The 17,080-nt window shown below is 35.5% G+C and overlaps 1 protein-coding gene across 1 annotated transcript; it reads left to right on the forward strand.

The window, feature by feature from the left end:
* Positions 1 to 2,794: 2,794 nt before the first annotated feature.
* TWF1 (twinfilin actin binding protein 1) lies at positions 2,795 to 15,781 on the forward strand. The gene is made up of 9 exons (XM_043886485.1): positions 2,795 to 3,020; positions 4,864 to 4,941; positions 6,940 to 7,118; positions 8,598 to 8,693; positions 9,812 to 9,916; positions 11,565 to 11,690; positions 11,937 to 12,087; positions 12,266 to 12,387; positions 13,680 to 15,781. Exons 1-9 carry the CDS (start codon positions 2,894 to 2,896, stop codon positions 13,848 to 13,850), a joined length of 1,155 nt encoding a protein of 384 aa, XP_043742420.1. The 5' UTR covers positions 2,795 to 2,893; the 3' UTR covers positions 13,851 to 15,781.
* The last annotated feature ends 1,299 nt before the right edge of the window (positions 15,782 to 17,080 follow it).

The raw sequence follows: 17,080 nt of genomic DNA on the forward strand, positions 1-17,080 counted from the left end.
GCTGGAGGAAGTAAGGAAAGATTCTCCCCTAGAGCCTCAAGAGGGACGGCAACTATGATTTTGGATTTCTGGCCTTTAAAACTGTGGCAGGATAAATTTCTGTTGTGTAAGGCCATCTACTTTGTGCTAATTTGTTAATTAGTAACTACAGGAAACTGATAAAAATATCTGAGAATAATACAATTGATTTTGCTAACAAGAAGACATAATGGATGAATGGATAAACAAAACATGGTATATACACACACTAAAGTATTATCTAGCCTTTAAAAGGAAGGAATTCTATATGCTACACATGGATGAAACTTGAGGACAGTTTGGTAAGTGAAATAAGCCAATCACAAAAAGACAGCTACTGTATGATTCCAATTATATGAGGTAGTAAGAACAGTCAAATTCATAGAGACAGACATAGAATGATGTAAGCCAGAGCCTGGAGGTTGAGTTGGAATGGGAAGTTATTTAATGTTGATATAAAGTTTTAATTTTGCAACAGGCAAAGAATTTTGGAGATTGGTTGCATAACAGGCGACTGTATTTAACATGACTGAATTGAACATTTAAAAATCGTTAAGATGGTAAATTTTATGTGTATTTTATCACAATTTTTTAAAAAAGATGAGAAGTCATGTAATTGGTATCACATTAAAGATGCAAGCAAGAGAGATTAACCAAACAAGATTTCTATCATAATCTAATCTCTTAAATAGGTAAACTACAAGTACCATTAGCACTCTACATACTCAATAAACCATTTCTCTAAAGTTAGTACAATAACCTAACCTGAAATGAACATGAGACATAATAAATTATGAAATTTAAGTGTACTGTCAATATTGACCAGAAACATTTTCATAAAACAACATTCAATGAAGGCATCAAGAATCCATTTGCTAAGGAAATTATCTGACTACATGCAGGAACACTGATGGACAGTTAAAAACAAAAAATCATTTTGGCCATGCTGTTCACATCTTAACATCTTCCCTCCTCAGATTTCCTGTTTTGCTAGAGGAACTTTGTTGTTTAATAAACAATGCAGACAAGTTCCTTGCAGTTTTAACTCAAACTACTGTACTGGTAGAAAAGAAAGCATTATCTGGCAGATGCTGTGGTGGTCTTATCCAACCTACCTGAACTTTCCTCCTCTTCAGGGTTAAACATACAGGGATCTTTTCTAAGGATCAATATGGGAAAATTAATTTTTCTCATCTGTACATTTGAGTAATGTCAACCTCCTTAAGCAATTTTCCCTATTCGCCAGAACATGAGTCAGAAAATTGCAGAGGCACTCTCTGTGTTCAACAATGCTATGAAAACTGGCAAATCAGGGTGAACTGTCGTGTCAGGAAGGATTTGGTTAGAATGGAACTCCTCCTTACATTTCTTAAATCCAAACAAGTTATAACACTCAGATTAAATTTTGCTTATTCCAAAATATGAAGATGTGTTTGAGAAATAGAGCCTAAAAAACAAGGAACAGAACACAGCAATCTTTTCTTGCTGTGAACCCCATTAAGCAAAGCAATTACCTACCTGCTAATTAAAAATATGTCACATTTCAATAGTGATTTTGTTAACTTGTACTTATATTATTGGTCTGGTCAAAGTATTTGTTGATAATCAGATTGTACGTTTTTATACTTGTCAGTTCAAGGCCCTAAAAATAAAAGACCTAGCTTGCTACCTAGAAAATTACAATTCAGGAGTCCTAGAAAAGTAGTACAAAAGTAACTACAAAGATGATCCTTAAAGGGACTTCCCTGGTGGTACAGTGGATAAGAATCTGTCTGCCAGTGCTGGTGAAAGGGGTTCGATCCCTGTCCAGCAAGGTTCCACATGCTGTGGGCAACTATAGCTTGCACATCACAACTACTGAGCTCACAATCTAGAGCCCACGAGCCACAGCTACTGGGGCCTGAGCACCCTAGAGCCTGCATGCTGCAACTACTGAAGCTCATGCGCCTTAGAGCCTGTGCTTCACAGCAAGAGAAGCCAACACAATGAGAAGTCTGTGCACCCCAACGAAGCTACGCGTAGCCCCCGCCGCCCCTGCTCACCACAGCTAGAGAAAGCCCATGGGCAGCAACAAAGACCCAGTACAGCCAGGAATTTAAAAAATAAATAAATTATCCTTAGAAATGGAAACACATGCTCATAAAAGCACAGAATGGAAATAGTTTTTAATAATATGCTACAACTTTATCCTCCCAAATAAATCTTGAATAGTCACCTTAATAAAGGACCAATAGAAAGCAGAGCAGTATTAGTTTGGAATGATGGACCTGACCACAGAGGAGTACTCAAGTCAGCTCATCTTTTTACTCTCACTGGCTGTTTCTTTTTGGAATGAAGAGAAAGGAAAACCTTGTCTCTAAATGTGCCCAACTAAAGAAAGAAAGGGTAAGTCTGAAATTAATTTAAGAGCCTTTCAAATTTTGATGGGAAACTGCCTATTAATTCTTTTTTAAAAATGGGGAGGAGCGGGACCCTTTACATTAAATTGTACACATAGCAAAAGCGTAAACCAAGAAGGATATCTTGCACATCTTTTTAAAGCTGAAAACATGTGTTCAGTAAAACGTTCGTTTCCGTTTTTGAGCATCCTTTTGAGGAACCAGAGAAAGGCGCTGGCAGGGTAGACCCCACAAGGGAAAGCTATCTTGCCAGTCCTGTGGTGCTTCACGGTGGTGGAGCCGGAGAAGCGGCGGCAGACCCCGGAAACAGTGACCCCCGGCAGAAGGCTGGAGTAGCGGGAGTTGAGGGCCGAAGGCGTGGACCTGCAGTCCCGCAGCTGGGAGGCCGGCCCGGTGACCGGAGGCGGCGGGAGCGCCGGGGGCGCGCGAGGACGCCGAGGGCCTAGCGGGGCGGGGCGGCGGTGGGTCGCAGGCCGATGACGCGCCGGGGCCGGCGGAGGAGCGGCCACTTCCTGGAGCCGCCGGCCGGGGCCGCTCGCTGCACTCAGCGCTGGAGCCGGGAGCCCGCGGCCGCCGCCATGTCCCACCAGACCGGCATCCAAGGTAACGGCGCCGGCGCTGCCTTTGGGGAAGGGGCTCCCCGGAGGCCTCGGGCAGGCCGGGCGGGGCCGGAGTCGGGCCCGAAGCACTGGGAATAGGTGTCGGGGGCGAGCCGGGCCTCTGAGTCTCTCTGCGCTCCCGTGTCCCGGGCGCTCTCGGCCTGCCTCCCTCCCTGCCGGGGCCCGGCCGCCGCCACGTTGCGGACCGACCCGAAATTCGCCGAGCGAAGGAAGTGGGTCCGGCGGCGGCCGGGGTGAAGGGGGCGTGCCTGCAGCAGCAGCCGACCTTAACCCAACTTTACGGGTTGGGAAGACCTGGAGCCGTGGAGGCCACTGGGGTCCTTTTATTGTCGAGTGACAGGGGAGTTTTCTTTTTCACGGTCCAGAAGAGTTGTTACAGGATTTGAATTATAAAAAGAAAGATGCGGGAATCTTTTTCATTTCTACTAAGAATGCTTCCCAAACTCTTCCGCGCTTTCTTCCAAAATGGGAACATCCGCACCGTTGTATGTATCCTGAGTAGGAGGCGTCTCGGTCGTTGTTAGGTACTCCTCAGGGAACTGAAAAGTCTGATCTGTGTGGCATCGTGTAATTATCCCATTCACGCAGTTGAATGTGCAATTTTAATTGACCTGTGTTATTTCCTGGTTTGCAAATGGGCAGTCTGAAAGCTCTCACCTCATCAGAATCAAATAATATGTCCCGGGGTTACTCGCGATCACTTAACGAGTTCTAGTATAAACGCAAGGTCTTCCTGTTAATAGACAACGAATCTTTTCCCCAGATGAACATCTAGTTGTGTTTTGTTCGTGAGTCTTTGACACCACCCCATACCTCCTCCTGCACACACAAAGAAAAGCAAAATAGTCTCAAATCTAAAAGCACTCTTTCATTTGCGTTAGTTCTGATGCATGGATATCTAATTATTGACTTTGATGCTTGAGTCTAATAGCAAGCACTATTAAATGTGGTTCTTGCTGTCAATATACACCCCAAGAACAAAGTCAGAACGAAATTGAAGTTTTAATAGCACAAGGGATAGCTTATTAAGTATACCTTTGCTCAGTGAGATTACTCCAGCTTTTTGAGAAATACGAGTCAGAAAAGTGTGACCAGAAGTATAAACTTCAAAGAATTTTATTGACTCCAATTAGGATGGGGCATTTGACGTTTATTGTCATCTTTAAACATGAAAATGTAGAAAATGAATTGATGAAGAAGGTGTTTTTATTTATCATAAACTTGAAATTGGACCAGAAGAGAATGAAAGGAGATTTTCAGCATTTTTCAAAGTCAATAAGGTATTTCTCAGATTTGTAATTTGTTCATTATTGGGTTTGAGAAACTTTAATATATTCATTCCCAATTCTAACATAGCTAGAACAGGTTAGAATTAATATACTTTTAAAACATACTTATGTCTCTTAGCTGTATATGGGGCTTCCCTGGTGGCTCAGTGGTAAAGAACCGATCTGCCAGTGCAGGAGATGCAGGTTTGATCCCTGGAAAGGGAAGATCCCCTGGAGAAGGGAATGGCAACCCACTCTGGTATGGTGCTTGGAAAATCTCGTGGACAGAGGTGCCTGGCGGGCTACGGAACAGGAGATCGCAGAAGAGTTAGACATGCGTGACTTAGCGACCGAACAACAATAGCAACAACAAAAGCCGTGTTCAGTGTCTGGTATACCTTTTAAGTTTTATAATTTAAATAACTGTTAATAAGAAAATATTGCATACTCAAGATGTTTTCTTTGTATTTCATGTTTTCCTTATTCAACTGGCATTATTATTGTAGCATTAGAAAGTATTAATGCATAAATATTACTTTTCTGTATCTTTTTGCACAGCAACTGAAGATGTTAAAGATATCTTTGCCAGAGCAAGAAATGGAAAATACAGACTTCTGAAGATATCTATTGAAAATGGTTAGTTAAACATTTTTTGTTCTTGAATTATTGGGTGTTATGTTTTAAAGCTAAATCATTGTCAGTGATTTGGCCTGTTAATAAATATGAAGCAGGTTCAGAGCTTGCCTTTGGTTAACCTGGATCCTCTATATTTTGGGCATTTCCTGAAGGCCCCTGCTTACCTTCTGAATTCTGTAGTTGACCATCAGAGAAACAAAAAGATGTTGGTTTTGGTGTGACATCTTCCTCTTTCACTTTTTTGTGTCTCACTTTCTGTATTGCTCTGTATCTAATGTCAGTGCTTGCATCTCTGGAATGAAAATCAGTAACAGCCAATTATCTGAAAAATAAACAGTTATTTGTGAATTATTTTTCAATAAAGTTAGTTTGAGTAGAAAGAAAGGGTTTTAAACTGCCTGTTTTCTCAACTTGATTGTAATGTGTTCTGTAGAAATGATTCCCTTTTCTCGTTATGGGAAAAAGTTCTGGGAATATAATAAACTGTAAATTGATCCTTTCAAAATAAAGCTGTAAGCAGGGAAATTAATTGGGTGGGACAGTCTTTTAATTGGGCTGGTTTGAATGTGAATAATTAAATTGTAATTACTTAATCTCAAATGAATATGATAAAACATCCCATTGGCCTAATTTCTTAATTACCTTGAAATATTTTGCTTTGGAAAAATACCTTGTTCTTTCATAAACTGGAAGTAAATCTAATTTGGTTTCCAGTTTCTCTTATATGTTAAAAATACTAAAATAGTTTGAAAAATATGCAGTTCTACATATGTTAATACAGGCAATGAGAATAAACATATACTGTAAAGTAGCCTGTTTTAGAACTATTGAACTAAAATTTTTTAAGTGTTGCCACTTTCTAATTGACTTACTTAAGTAAGTAAAATGGAAAAGTTGATATAACTCACATCTCTACAACAGAAAAATGACAATATTTTGTCTGTCACTTCTCTGGGTTTTTTTTGAGAAAAAATTTTAAGGAAATTATGAAGAATAAATGACAAATACTTCCATCTCTTCTTAAATTAATAACTGCTAACATTTTATCATATTTGCTTCAAACTCTTTGTAATTTGATGTTTAAACAACTGTACTTTCCAACCTTCTGAGGAAACTATATTAGGAACTTTTTTTGTGTGTGCAATCCCTAAATAACATATAGTGCTGTGTTTGAGTTTTTAAGTTCACATGAACTGATGTCTTTTTCTGCATCATTCCTTTTTCTGTAAATATTATTATTATTTTTTTCTTTTTCTATAAATATTATTTTTATAATTAGTTTTATAGAGGCTCATTAATTCTTTTTAAATATGAATAGAATTTTATCTTATGACTGCCACATATTTTATGTCCATTCTCTTACTGATGAACATATGGGCTATTTTCAGTTTCCACTGTTATTTTATAGTGCTGCAGTGAATACCTTTGTATATGTGCAAGAGATTCTCAATGCAGAGTACAGTCTTGATTCTCCCAATAATGTCTCAAGGTGACTGTACCAATTTATTCTTGTGGACAGATTTTTAAATTTGTAATACTGTGGACAAGTAGGAGCTAAACCTGTTTTTATTTAGTATTTCTTAACTGTGGAATTCAATGTTAATTTCAGATATTACACCTTTGAGTGGTAGGATGCTAGTTAAATACATTCTGTTGATACTTTATAACAAACATTTGGAAAGTAGACTATAACTACCCTTTCTTCAACTATCCAACTCAGCTATTTATAATCATTTTTGTGTGTTCCTTTCTTGTGTTTTTCATAACATTCTTTTACCTGTGCTGGTCATAATTTTTACATGTTTTTAATACTACTTTATATTATATTTTCATATATACTACTATATATTGTATTGTTACAGCCAAGGTCCTTTTCATATATTGATGTGACTAGAGCAATTAATAATTAATTACATATTAATTTATTCTTCTATTTTTCATTATTCTACCATTTGGTATTTCAAACCATTTATGTGTCTTAAAAATTGTTCTTCACAGAGAAACTTGTGATTGGGTCGTGTAGGGAGCCTTCAGACTCCTGGGATCAGGATTATGATTCCTTTGTTTTACCCCTGTTGGAGGACAAACAACCATGCTATGTATTATTCAGGTTAGATTCTCAGAATGCCCAAGGATATGAATGGATATTCATTGCGTGGTCTCCTGATCATTCTCATGTAAGTAATTTTTTGGTAACTTGTTTAACATTAAATGGAGAAGGAAATGGCAACCCACTCCAGTATTCATGCCTGGAAAATCCCACGGACAGAGGAGCCCAGTCCATGGGGTCTCAGAGTCAGAGACGACTGAGTGACTTCACTTTCACTTCAACATTAAAAGCTAGAAAAATTTTTTCTGAAATATTCCTAGGCCAAGAAAGAGTTAAGAAGCAATAGTCTTTCTCATAGAAAGGAATGACGATGGAAAAAAATCCCTGGGTTGGTAATGTAGAACCAGGGATAATTTACTGAGATTCAGAAATCTTGACCTTGATTGAAATCAGAAGAATTATTATTGATTTTAAATTAAAAAATTTGTGGCTATTATAAATGACTCTCTGGACCTCTGAAGAATAAAGGTTACTATTTTGCTCTGAGCATAATAACATATAATTTTTACAGAACTAACTGAACATTATATGAAATTCTTAATAGCTACCATTCAGGTGATGAGCATACATACAGATAAGTATTTCTTTTAGGAAAGTTGAGTGATGGTGGTTTAGTCACTAAGTCATGTCCGACTCTTGAACTCTTGCAATCCCATTGACTATAGCCTGCCAGGCTCCTATGTCTATTCTTGTCTCTAGGCAAGAATACTGGAGTGGTTTGCCATTTCCTTCTCCAGGGGATCTTCCCGACCCAGGGATCGAACCCGGGTCTCCTGCACTGCAGGCAGGAGAGCTATGTGGGAAGCCCTTAAGTGATAGAACAAAAAAATTAATATATGGATACAGCCCAATATTTTAAAGACTTAATTCTCTCTTCTTATAGAAAAACAATAATTTTTAAAGTTTTGTAGATATCATTCTCAAAAGTCATCCCCTCCTATTTAACTCTGTATATCTTGTCTGAAAGAAATATTGGATTTGACAGTGCAGAATTATGAAATGATTTCTATTGGTTGGCAGTTATCTTTAGTAGTTTCCCATAGATGCTATAAATATCAGACTCGTTAATAATAGTATATTTTGTAATTCTTTTCATCTTTGTCCTTCATAGAATGTTTTATGCCATAGTTATGCCGTGAATATTTGATTTTTAATTAGTAATATCTCACCTAGACTTGCTTTGAGTAAAATGTCACTATCAAGATTACTTTATCTCAATGACTTTAAAGTAGTGTTTTAAATAGCTTCTTTTAATTCTTGAACTCATTTTATACTTTGAAAAAATGAAGGATTTTGTAAAATTTAGCTTTTTCTACTTTTTGAAAGATGACTTATAAGTTGATATCTACCTTAGTAGCTATTGATGTTTTAGATGCCAAAGTAATGATGCCTATCTGTATACACACGTTTTAGCATGTTACACTTGATGGACATTGTCACAGTTTATTTTTAATGTGCTTGACGGTTTCAATACATTCATTAAATGCTATTTTTGTAATGATAGTTTTCACCTGTAAAGTTACAAGTAAACTTTCACAATTACCAGGTTCGTCAAAAAATGTTGTATGCAGCAACAAGAGCAACTCTGAAAAAGGAGTTTGGAGGTGGCCACATTAAAGATGAAGTGTTTGGAACAGTAAAGGTACAAAACTTATATTTTATGTGGAGTCTGTGTGTTGCAGTTAAAATGCTTAAAGAACTTCTAGGTAATAGGTTAATTAATGTGAATTCTGATTGGTAAATCTGTAAACATAAGAATAAGAGAAAACATTGTTTCATATGATGTACACATTAACTGAGACATCATACAATACCCTTTTAAAATATGTTGACATCTCAGTCTTCAAAGGCTAGATTGTCTCTTAGAGATCGTTTAGTTCAACCCCTCATTTAGTTCAACCTTTTCATTTTAAGGACAAGGTAATAGGCTCAGAAAAATGAGAGACTACTTAAAAGAAATGTAGTTTTTAGGTATTTTGGACATTAATACTCATAATATGGAAGCAATAACTATTATTTAAACTAGAATATTGAGAGGTAAATTGATGATTGGGGTAATTGTTGATTAATATATATGTTATGATTAAGAATTTATTTCATTTTAAAATTTGTATGGTAAATACATGTATTTTTACATATACCCCCAAATTAAGAAAATTACAGTATATTTTTTGAAAAAATTTTTGTTGTTATTCAGAGCTTTTATTGTGATTCAGTGAGTAATACATTCTAATGGTTAGAGCACAAGACTAGCTGGGAATGCTTCCTTATTCACATTAATTGTGCAGTGGTCTGGTTTCTCAATTCTAGTTTCTTCCAAACCACAAAATGTTGATGAGAAGTAAATTTATTTGAAGTAATTTTTCTTTTAAATAAGAACTATAATTATTTTCTATAAATAATTATATGTCATTACAGTACAGAATTCATAATCTGAGGATGTTGATTATTAAATAATTATGGGGAAGGCTTCCCCAGAAGGTTAGTAGTAATTGTCCTGTAGACTTGAAGCATGATCAGGTTCATCATGTGTCTCCACCACTACACATACAAAAAAGTAGTAATTACAAAGCTTTAGGAAATGAAGCATAGCTACTCCCCTTAAAACTTTCTGAAAACTGTAGAATAGAGTATTTTTAAAAGTAGAGTAGTAAGATTCTTGTTACCATTTATTGTCAATTAAAATATTTTTTTGTTAAATTAATAATTTTGTTTTTCCTAAAGTAGCCTCACAGCTAGTAACAATTTCTGTGCTTACAGGAAGATGTATCATTACATGGGTATAAAAAATACTTGCTGTCACAGTCTTCTCCTGCCCCGCTGACTGCAGCTGAAGAAGAATTACGACAGATTAAAATTAATGAGGTATGTTACCATTTTGAAATCTTGCAAGATTTTAAGTGCTTAAAACTATTGTAATTTTTAATTACTAGATGAAGAGGTAACTAGAGAATAAATAAGTTGAATAGCTAACATTCTGTTCCGTTTAGAGACAAGACTGTGTTCAATGTGTTTTTAGAAAAAGTTGGAAGTGAATATTAAATTTCTTGTCAGTTTCATAAATAGCTTTCTCCTGTCTTTATAACGTATGGGTTAGATTAGTAATCCTCCTTTTAGAAGTACAGCTCTCCTTAATTTTATACTTTGAATACTAAATAAATGGGAAAAGTATATGTTACTTACATAGTGTGAGGGATATAATATCTAATAAGGTTACCTGAGGAAGGTTTGTTTTGTTATTTCAGAGAATACTAATGACTAAAGAGAGTAAAATACATATGCTATAGTGTGTTTAGGATTTCTAGAGGCTCTGTAAGTTGTCTATGGGCACTGCCTGGATGGGTGTGTGCACATATATATACATATGGGAAATGGTTATAGGAGTACTTGTTTGGCATATGAGTCAATAAATTTTATCCATATTATAATTTATCATTTTAATGTGTTTACTGCAGCAATTTTAAGTTAGAATAGCTACTGTAGTTCTACTGGAATTTTACAGAAGAGAACAAGTAGCAGAAACTACTGTTCACTTGTCTGAGTAACAGACTAATAAGAATCATGGAAAATGAATATTATTTATATTGACCTGATAGCAAGGATCTATCATTATTATTTTAACTCAAGTTATTGGAGTATGGATTTTTACATGATTTTTTTTTTTAACAAGTTTGATAGTTTGTTTTATTCCTTGCAATCAGAACCCAGAGGATCTTATTGGGGTATGCATTTGCATATGTTCTATAATGTTTTCATTATCCAATGCCATTTATGCTGTAGAATCTCCATTCATGTTTTTTTTTGAGTAAACTTTCAATTTTGACTTTGTTGCAACACTACAAATGAGACCCTATACTAAAATGTCATTTATTGAGTATAAAAGTCTTAAATATGTGCATTGAAAGCTTTCTTGAAGTACTCTTCTTCCAATACGTGCACACCACGTTCTTAGGAATGAAAGCTCTTAAGTCTGGAACTTCTGCAGTAGTACAACTGTTGAGCTATGTTGTGTCTTTGTATATTGTTTGTACTCCTTGCAACTCTGCATGGCGTTTGTGTTGCACTTTATGTCTAGCAGAACAAAGTTTACACATACTGTATTTATATCACAGTGGTCATAAGTTTTATCAAGTAAAATGTCATAATTAAAAGTATAATCTGAAGATACTTCAAAGAGCTTGTATAGCTCGTGGCAGTTGTGCCAAACCAAACATATAAACAGAGCCCTGCTAACATTGCACACTCACTCAAATGTTGACTTTTGGCATTTTCATCAAAATGTGGCATACACTCTGCATGTTGACACAGTGCTAGCAGAACCTGAAACAAATGTGAACAGTTTGCCCTTTTAAGTTCATAGTGTTTTAAGTGTTACTTTTCATTATATTAAAATGGGCAGAATTAATTCTATTAAAAGGGTGGAATGGCCTCACTCTGTAGAGTTTAGGTTTTCTTTGCCATATGACACTGCTTAATGCTAAAATTCATCAGTAAATTGAATCTGTCATACTAGGTACAGAGTGACGTGAGTGTGGACACTAAGCATCAAACACTACAAGGAGTAGCATTTCCTATTTCTCGAGAAGCTTTTCAAGCTTTGGAAAAATTGAATAACAGACAGCTGAACTATGTGCAATTGGTAAGAGACATGATTATTATGAAGTGGCTTTTCTCTTTGGTACCTTTGGCTTATATTAATATAAGGTTTGTTTTTAATGGATTTTAAATCTTTATTTTTTATTCATTGTTTTTAAACTTACAAAAGCAAATATCTTCATTGGAAAAAGTGAAATTATTGACTTTCTCCTTATCTCCTTGTTTTTTTAATTATAAATTTTAAATTTCTATGTATCTATTTTAATAAGTATTTTGTTTTTGTTGACAGGAAATAGATATAAAAAATGAAATTATAATTTTGGCCAACACAATAAATACAGAACTAAAAGATTTGCCAAAGAGGATTCCCAAAGATGCAGCACGTTATCATTTCTTTCTGTATAAACATTCCCATGAAGGAGACTATTTGGAGTCTATAGGTATATGGCACTTTTTTTTTTTTTTTTTTAACATGTTGCTTTTTGTTTGCTGATTGTCATTTCGTCACTATATTTTTTCTTATTTCTTGGCCAGAGGGCTTAGTTGTAGTTTTACAAGATTTAGTATTTGCTTTAATTGATATGCTGCTAATTGGTTTATTATTATTTTAATTTACAGTTTTTATTTATTCAATGCCTGGATACACATGCAGTATAAGAGAACGAATGCTGTATTCTAGCTGCAAGAGCCCTCTGCTAGAGATTGTAGAAAGACAACTACAAATGGATGTCATCAGAAAGGTAATTACCTAATTATTTATCTAATTTATTTTACCTAGTTTATCTTATTGATATATTTAATACCTATTTAAAATTCTTCAATTTTTATTACATTTTTATTGTTTTTCATGTAATTCATGATGTAATTTGTAAATGAAAAGTGTTTTTTTTTTTCTTTTCTTGTTCTCATCATGAATCCTTAGGAAATCCTCTTAAGTCCTTGGGGATGGTCTATTATGATCCCAGCCTCCCTGTAGATCTAATGTTTAGCCACAAGGTACATGTGGCTATTTAAATATAAATAAAAATTAAATGAAATTTAAATTTCAGTTCCTTAGAAACACTAGCCCCATTTCAGGTGCTCATTTTAGCTACATGTGGCTGGTGGCACTGTATTTGGCGCCGAATTTCGAGAATAAGTCCACATTGCAGGAAATTCTGTTGGACAGTGCTACTAAAGCTGCATATTTCTGATCTTCTCAAGACTTTATTAGTAAGAAACCACAGTCTTCATTTATGACTGAGTCATGGGATGTTGAGAATCTTTCCAGTGGTTGGGAAAGGAGAGAATGGGCATAACATAAATTTGGGGAACTAAGTTACAAGTTTTCTTAAATGCAGGTGAGATATGGTTTATTCTTGAGCCCTTCAACTCTTAAAACACAGGTCCTTACAAATTACCAGTGTTTTAGGTACTGAGCATTTTAAGAGCTTTTAAAGTTCTTAGGAATCACCTTCTATAGCAGGGGCTGGCTGAGTTTTTCTACCAGAGGACCAGATAGTAAGTATTTAGGCTTTGCCAGGCCACATATGGTCTTTGTCATATATTTTTGTTTTATCATTTTATTTGTTTTTTACAACCCTTTAGAAATACAAAACACACTCGTAACTTGAACTAGATTTGTCCTGCAGGCCACAGTTTGCCAACTGTGTAACAGAGTGATTTCAAGTGACCCAAGTGATGAAGGGGCCATTAGTAATGTTTCTGGAAAATATATAGTGTACTAAAGCAGAACAGCTTGAGTGATGATTCCTACTATACTACTTTTAAACGTTAAACTGGAGAAGAAAGAACCAAATAGAAAATAAATATAGTGGATTATATATTCAGGCAATTCCATTTAGCGCCCACCTCCTCCCCCCAAAAAAGATTCAAGTGAACTATTTTCATATGGTCCTGGGTTCGTTCTTGCTGGAATGGGTATTATGTATTTATCTGTGAGCATTCACACCTGCAAACGTTGTTTGTATTAGGTTTTGAATGTTGTGTTTATTCATACTGCATCACACTTTGCTAATTTCACCTCTTACAGATCGAGATAGACAATGGGGATGAGTTGACTGCAGACTTCCTTTATGAAGAAGTACATCCCAAGCAGCATGCACATAAACAAAGTTTTGCAAAACCAAAAGGCCCTTCAGGAAAAAGAGGAATTCGAAGAATAATTAGGGGTCCAGCTGAAACTGAAGCTACTACTGATTAAAATTATTATAACACTAGTTTTTTAAAAGTCCAGCTTTTAGTACAGGAGAACTGAAATCATTCCATGTTGATATATAGTAGAGGGGAAAATTGTACTTTTTGAAAATTAGCACTTTTCACTTCTGTATGTTTATAATATTAATGTTAAAGAAGACTTATGATTTCTGAGTTAAATCTAGAAAAGAGTTCAATATAATGATGTTTAATTTCATCACAGTTTTCATAGAGTGACTATTCCACACTTTTCATATAATTGTTAAAATTTTATACAGTTGGGCCAATTCCAGAAAAGGCTAATGTCTAAAAGTAAGATGCAAGTCTTATTACTGTTTGGTGATACTTTTTTTTTTTTAAAGGGAGAAAGACCTTAAAATATTCATTCCACTTAATGAATATGTTAAGGACCAGGTTAGGTTATTTTCTAAGCTGAAAACTTCATGTGCCTAGGGAAAAGTGGAAAGTTGCTTGCTCTGAAGAGCAGTGCTCACTCAGACCATGGGGTCATATCTGCAATGTTTAGAAACAGTGCTTTATTGCAGCAGTCTTTTCTATTTGACTTTCTGGTTTTTTAAATGGCTTTAAAATTGCAGAAGATCAGCTCACTCTGAAACCTTAAGGGTACTAGATATTTTCTATACTGTAGGACTTCTGATGATGTTGAAAGACATGTTTAAATAACTTTAGTTAAATTCTCATTCTAGTGCTATAAAATCTTTTCTATTTCAAAAGTAAGTCATTTCATTATATGTAGTGTGAGGCAAAATATTTATGTTTAATTGAATATCAAGTTAATATTCAAAAGGAAACAAAACTGATGTCAACAATATTGAAAACATTTTAAACATCATGATTGATTTCTCTAAAACCATACACTAATAGGCAAATTGTGTTCTTTATCATTTTTGAGTGAATGTTCAGATTTAATAAAATTATTTTAAAGTCCTAGTACTCATCAGCCTAACACAGATAAATTGTTTCAATTTATATTTATTTCAAAAACATTTAACTGTTTTCTAAAGCTTTACATTTTTAGTTACAACCTCCAGAGATTTTGAGCCTCATTTTCTTCAATACTTGAAATAGAGGGAGCTAGAACACTTCATTGTGTGTAATCTGATAAACCTGCTGCAAGAGCCATAATTTTGAGGACTTTTCTAAGTGAATTGTGGGGATCCAGGATTTAGGATTTCTTGATCTAAACTTAATGCTGCATAAAGCAAATATCAGACATCCACATTTCATAGTATGAAGTAAAGTCATTTTTACACTTTATTATCTAAGGTAATATATGCACCTTTCAGAAATCCAATGTGTGTTCAACTAAAGCATGTTAGAATAATTATGAGTTGACAGATTTTTTTTTTTCCTAGAATTAAGAGTATTTGTGTGGGGTTTTGTTTGTTTACAAATAATATTTGCATATTTAAACATGCAAAATAATTGACGGTAATGTTGCACTTTTTCACAAAAGAGTTAAGTTTTTCGGTGGGTGCACACACACACAAACACATGCACACTACTGCATTGAGAATCCTGGAACTGTGCTGACTATAGACCAAGCTGCTGAAGCTCTTATTTTCGGTCAGGAAGAATGTTAACCTGTCATAATGGTATAAAATAATTTAGTAGTGAATGTTTTTCTATACCATCCCTGTGCAATTACACTCTTAAACTCTATTACACTACATGAAAGTGGACATTCCAGAATATAGATGTGATTATATAATCTTAAACTAATTATTAAACCAATGATTGTTGAAAATCAATGATGCATTTGTTATAGAGTATAACTCATCGTTTATGTTTTAGGTGATGTCATCACAATAGAAAGTGAATAAAGTATTCCCAGTAAATTTATATAGCAGTGAAGAATGCCTTCTGTGGACATTTTATAAGTGCGTTTTATATTGCAATAAAATTTTTCTCTTTAAATTGCGTCCTAAGTTGGTTTTCTAGTATAACCTTTCTTTTTTAATGTTTGGATAAGTCTACATAATGCAATTGGCTTCCCTGGTAGCTCGGGTGGTAACGAATCCACCTGCAATGCGGGAGACCTGGGTTTGATCCCTGGGTTGGGAAGAGCCCCTGGAGAAGGGAATGGCTACCCACTCCAGCATTCTGGCCTGGAGAATTCCATGGACTGTATGGTCCACGGAGTTGCAAAGAGTCGGACATGAGTGAGCAACTTTCACTCAAATAATGCGATACCTGTTGATGGGTTAGAAATCCATTCATCTGTTTGTTAATTAACCTATCTAAATCAAAAAGGATTTTAACTAGTTTGAAACCTAAGCAGGTTGTATCAATAGAGTGCTTAATAGATGAGAACTTTCCCACTACTGCAGCAATAATAAATGCCATTATTAGTTTCTACTGTGATAGCAGCAACCCAGTAGGGTAAGGTGACCAACAGACTTGACAGTAAGCTGTTATGAGACATTCATCCAACAAATACTGAGTGCATTCTGGTTTGCAATAAAGGATCAAATTGGTCCTTTTTATTAGGGCTATATTACAAACTGGATGTCTTTGGTAGCAGTTTTACCAAGACAGAATTTCATTAAAAGGGCTAATTTTGAGAACTGTTTTAAAAAGTTAAATTCTTAAAGGCATTTCTGCTCATTTATGCCTGAGGTTCCTATACTGTAGCTTGGTATATACATCCTTTCACGTGTTTTCTTTGCATATACGAGCATACATTAGAAAGATTGGAGGGGTTTTGTTTCTTTTAAAAAAAACAAAACACTGATTCTAGGGCTTCATCTCCAGAGATTTTGATAAAGAGTAGGTGGGCCCAGGAATCACAGTTCCACAAATGATTCATGGGTAGCCATGACCAGGATACAGTTTGCCTTAAATGATATAAGTTGAATGTTTCCCTCCAGTCCACAAAATATTCCTACCTGTTGGTCTATAGTGGTTATGATTAATGGTGATAATTGGCCCATGGCTCTCTCCACATCCCTTGATCAGTCGCATCGACTCAGCTGCTGGCAGGACCGCCGAAGGACCAAGCGCGTGGCTGCTGCCTCAGGAAAATGGCTGTTCCTCACCCTCTCTCTCCCAGGATCTATGTGCCTTCCTCCCTCATTTAATGCAGGCCTCTGCTCAAGTGTCACCTGTCTAGAAAGGTCTTCCCTGACCTCCCAAGTCTGACTGTACTTCCTGTCCTCACACCTTAATCCTGCTTTATTTTTCCTCAAAGCACTTAAGAAATATGTATCTATGTTG

This window comes from Cervus elaphus, chromosome 3 (genome assembly GCF_910594005.1).
Source record: "Cervus elaphus chromosome 3, mCerEla1.1, whole genome shotgun sequence".
In the NCBI taxonomy this organism is placed as follows: domain Eukaryota; kingdom Metazoa; phylum Chordata; class Mammalia; order Artiodactyla; family Cervidae; genus Cervus; species Cervus elaphus.

Coding starts and splice junctions, on each gene's coding strand:
- TWF1 (XM_043886485.1), top strand. CDS start 2,894: ATGACGCGCCGGGGCCGGCGGAGGAGCGGCCACTTCCTGGAGCCGCCG. Junction 3,021..4,863: donor CCACCAGACCGGCATCCAAG/GTAACGGCGCCG, acceptor CTTTTTGCACAG/CAACTGAAGATGTTAAAGAT. Junction 9,917..11,564: donor GACAGATTAAAATTAATGAG/GTATGTTACCAT, acceptor CTGTCATACTAG/GTACAGAGTGACGTGAGTGT.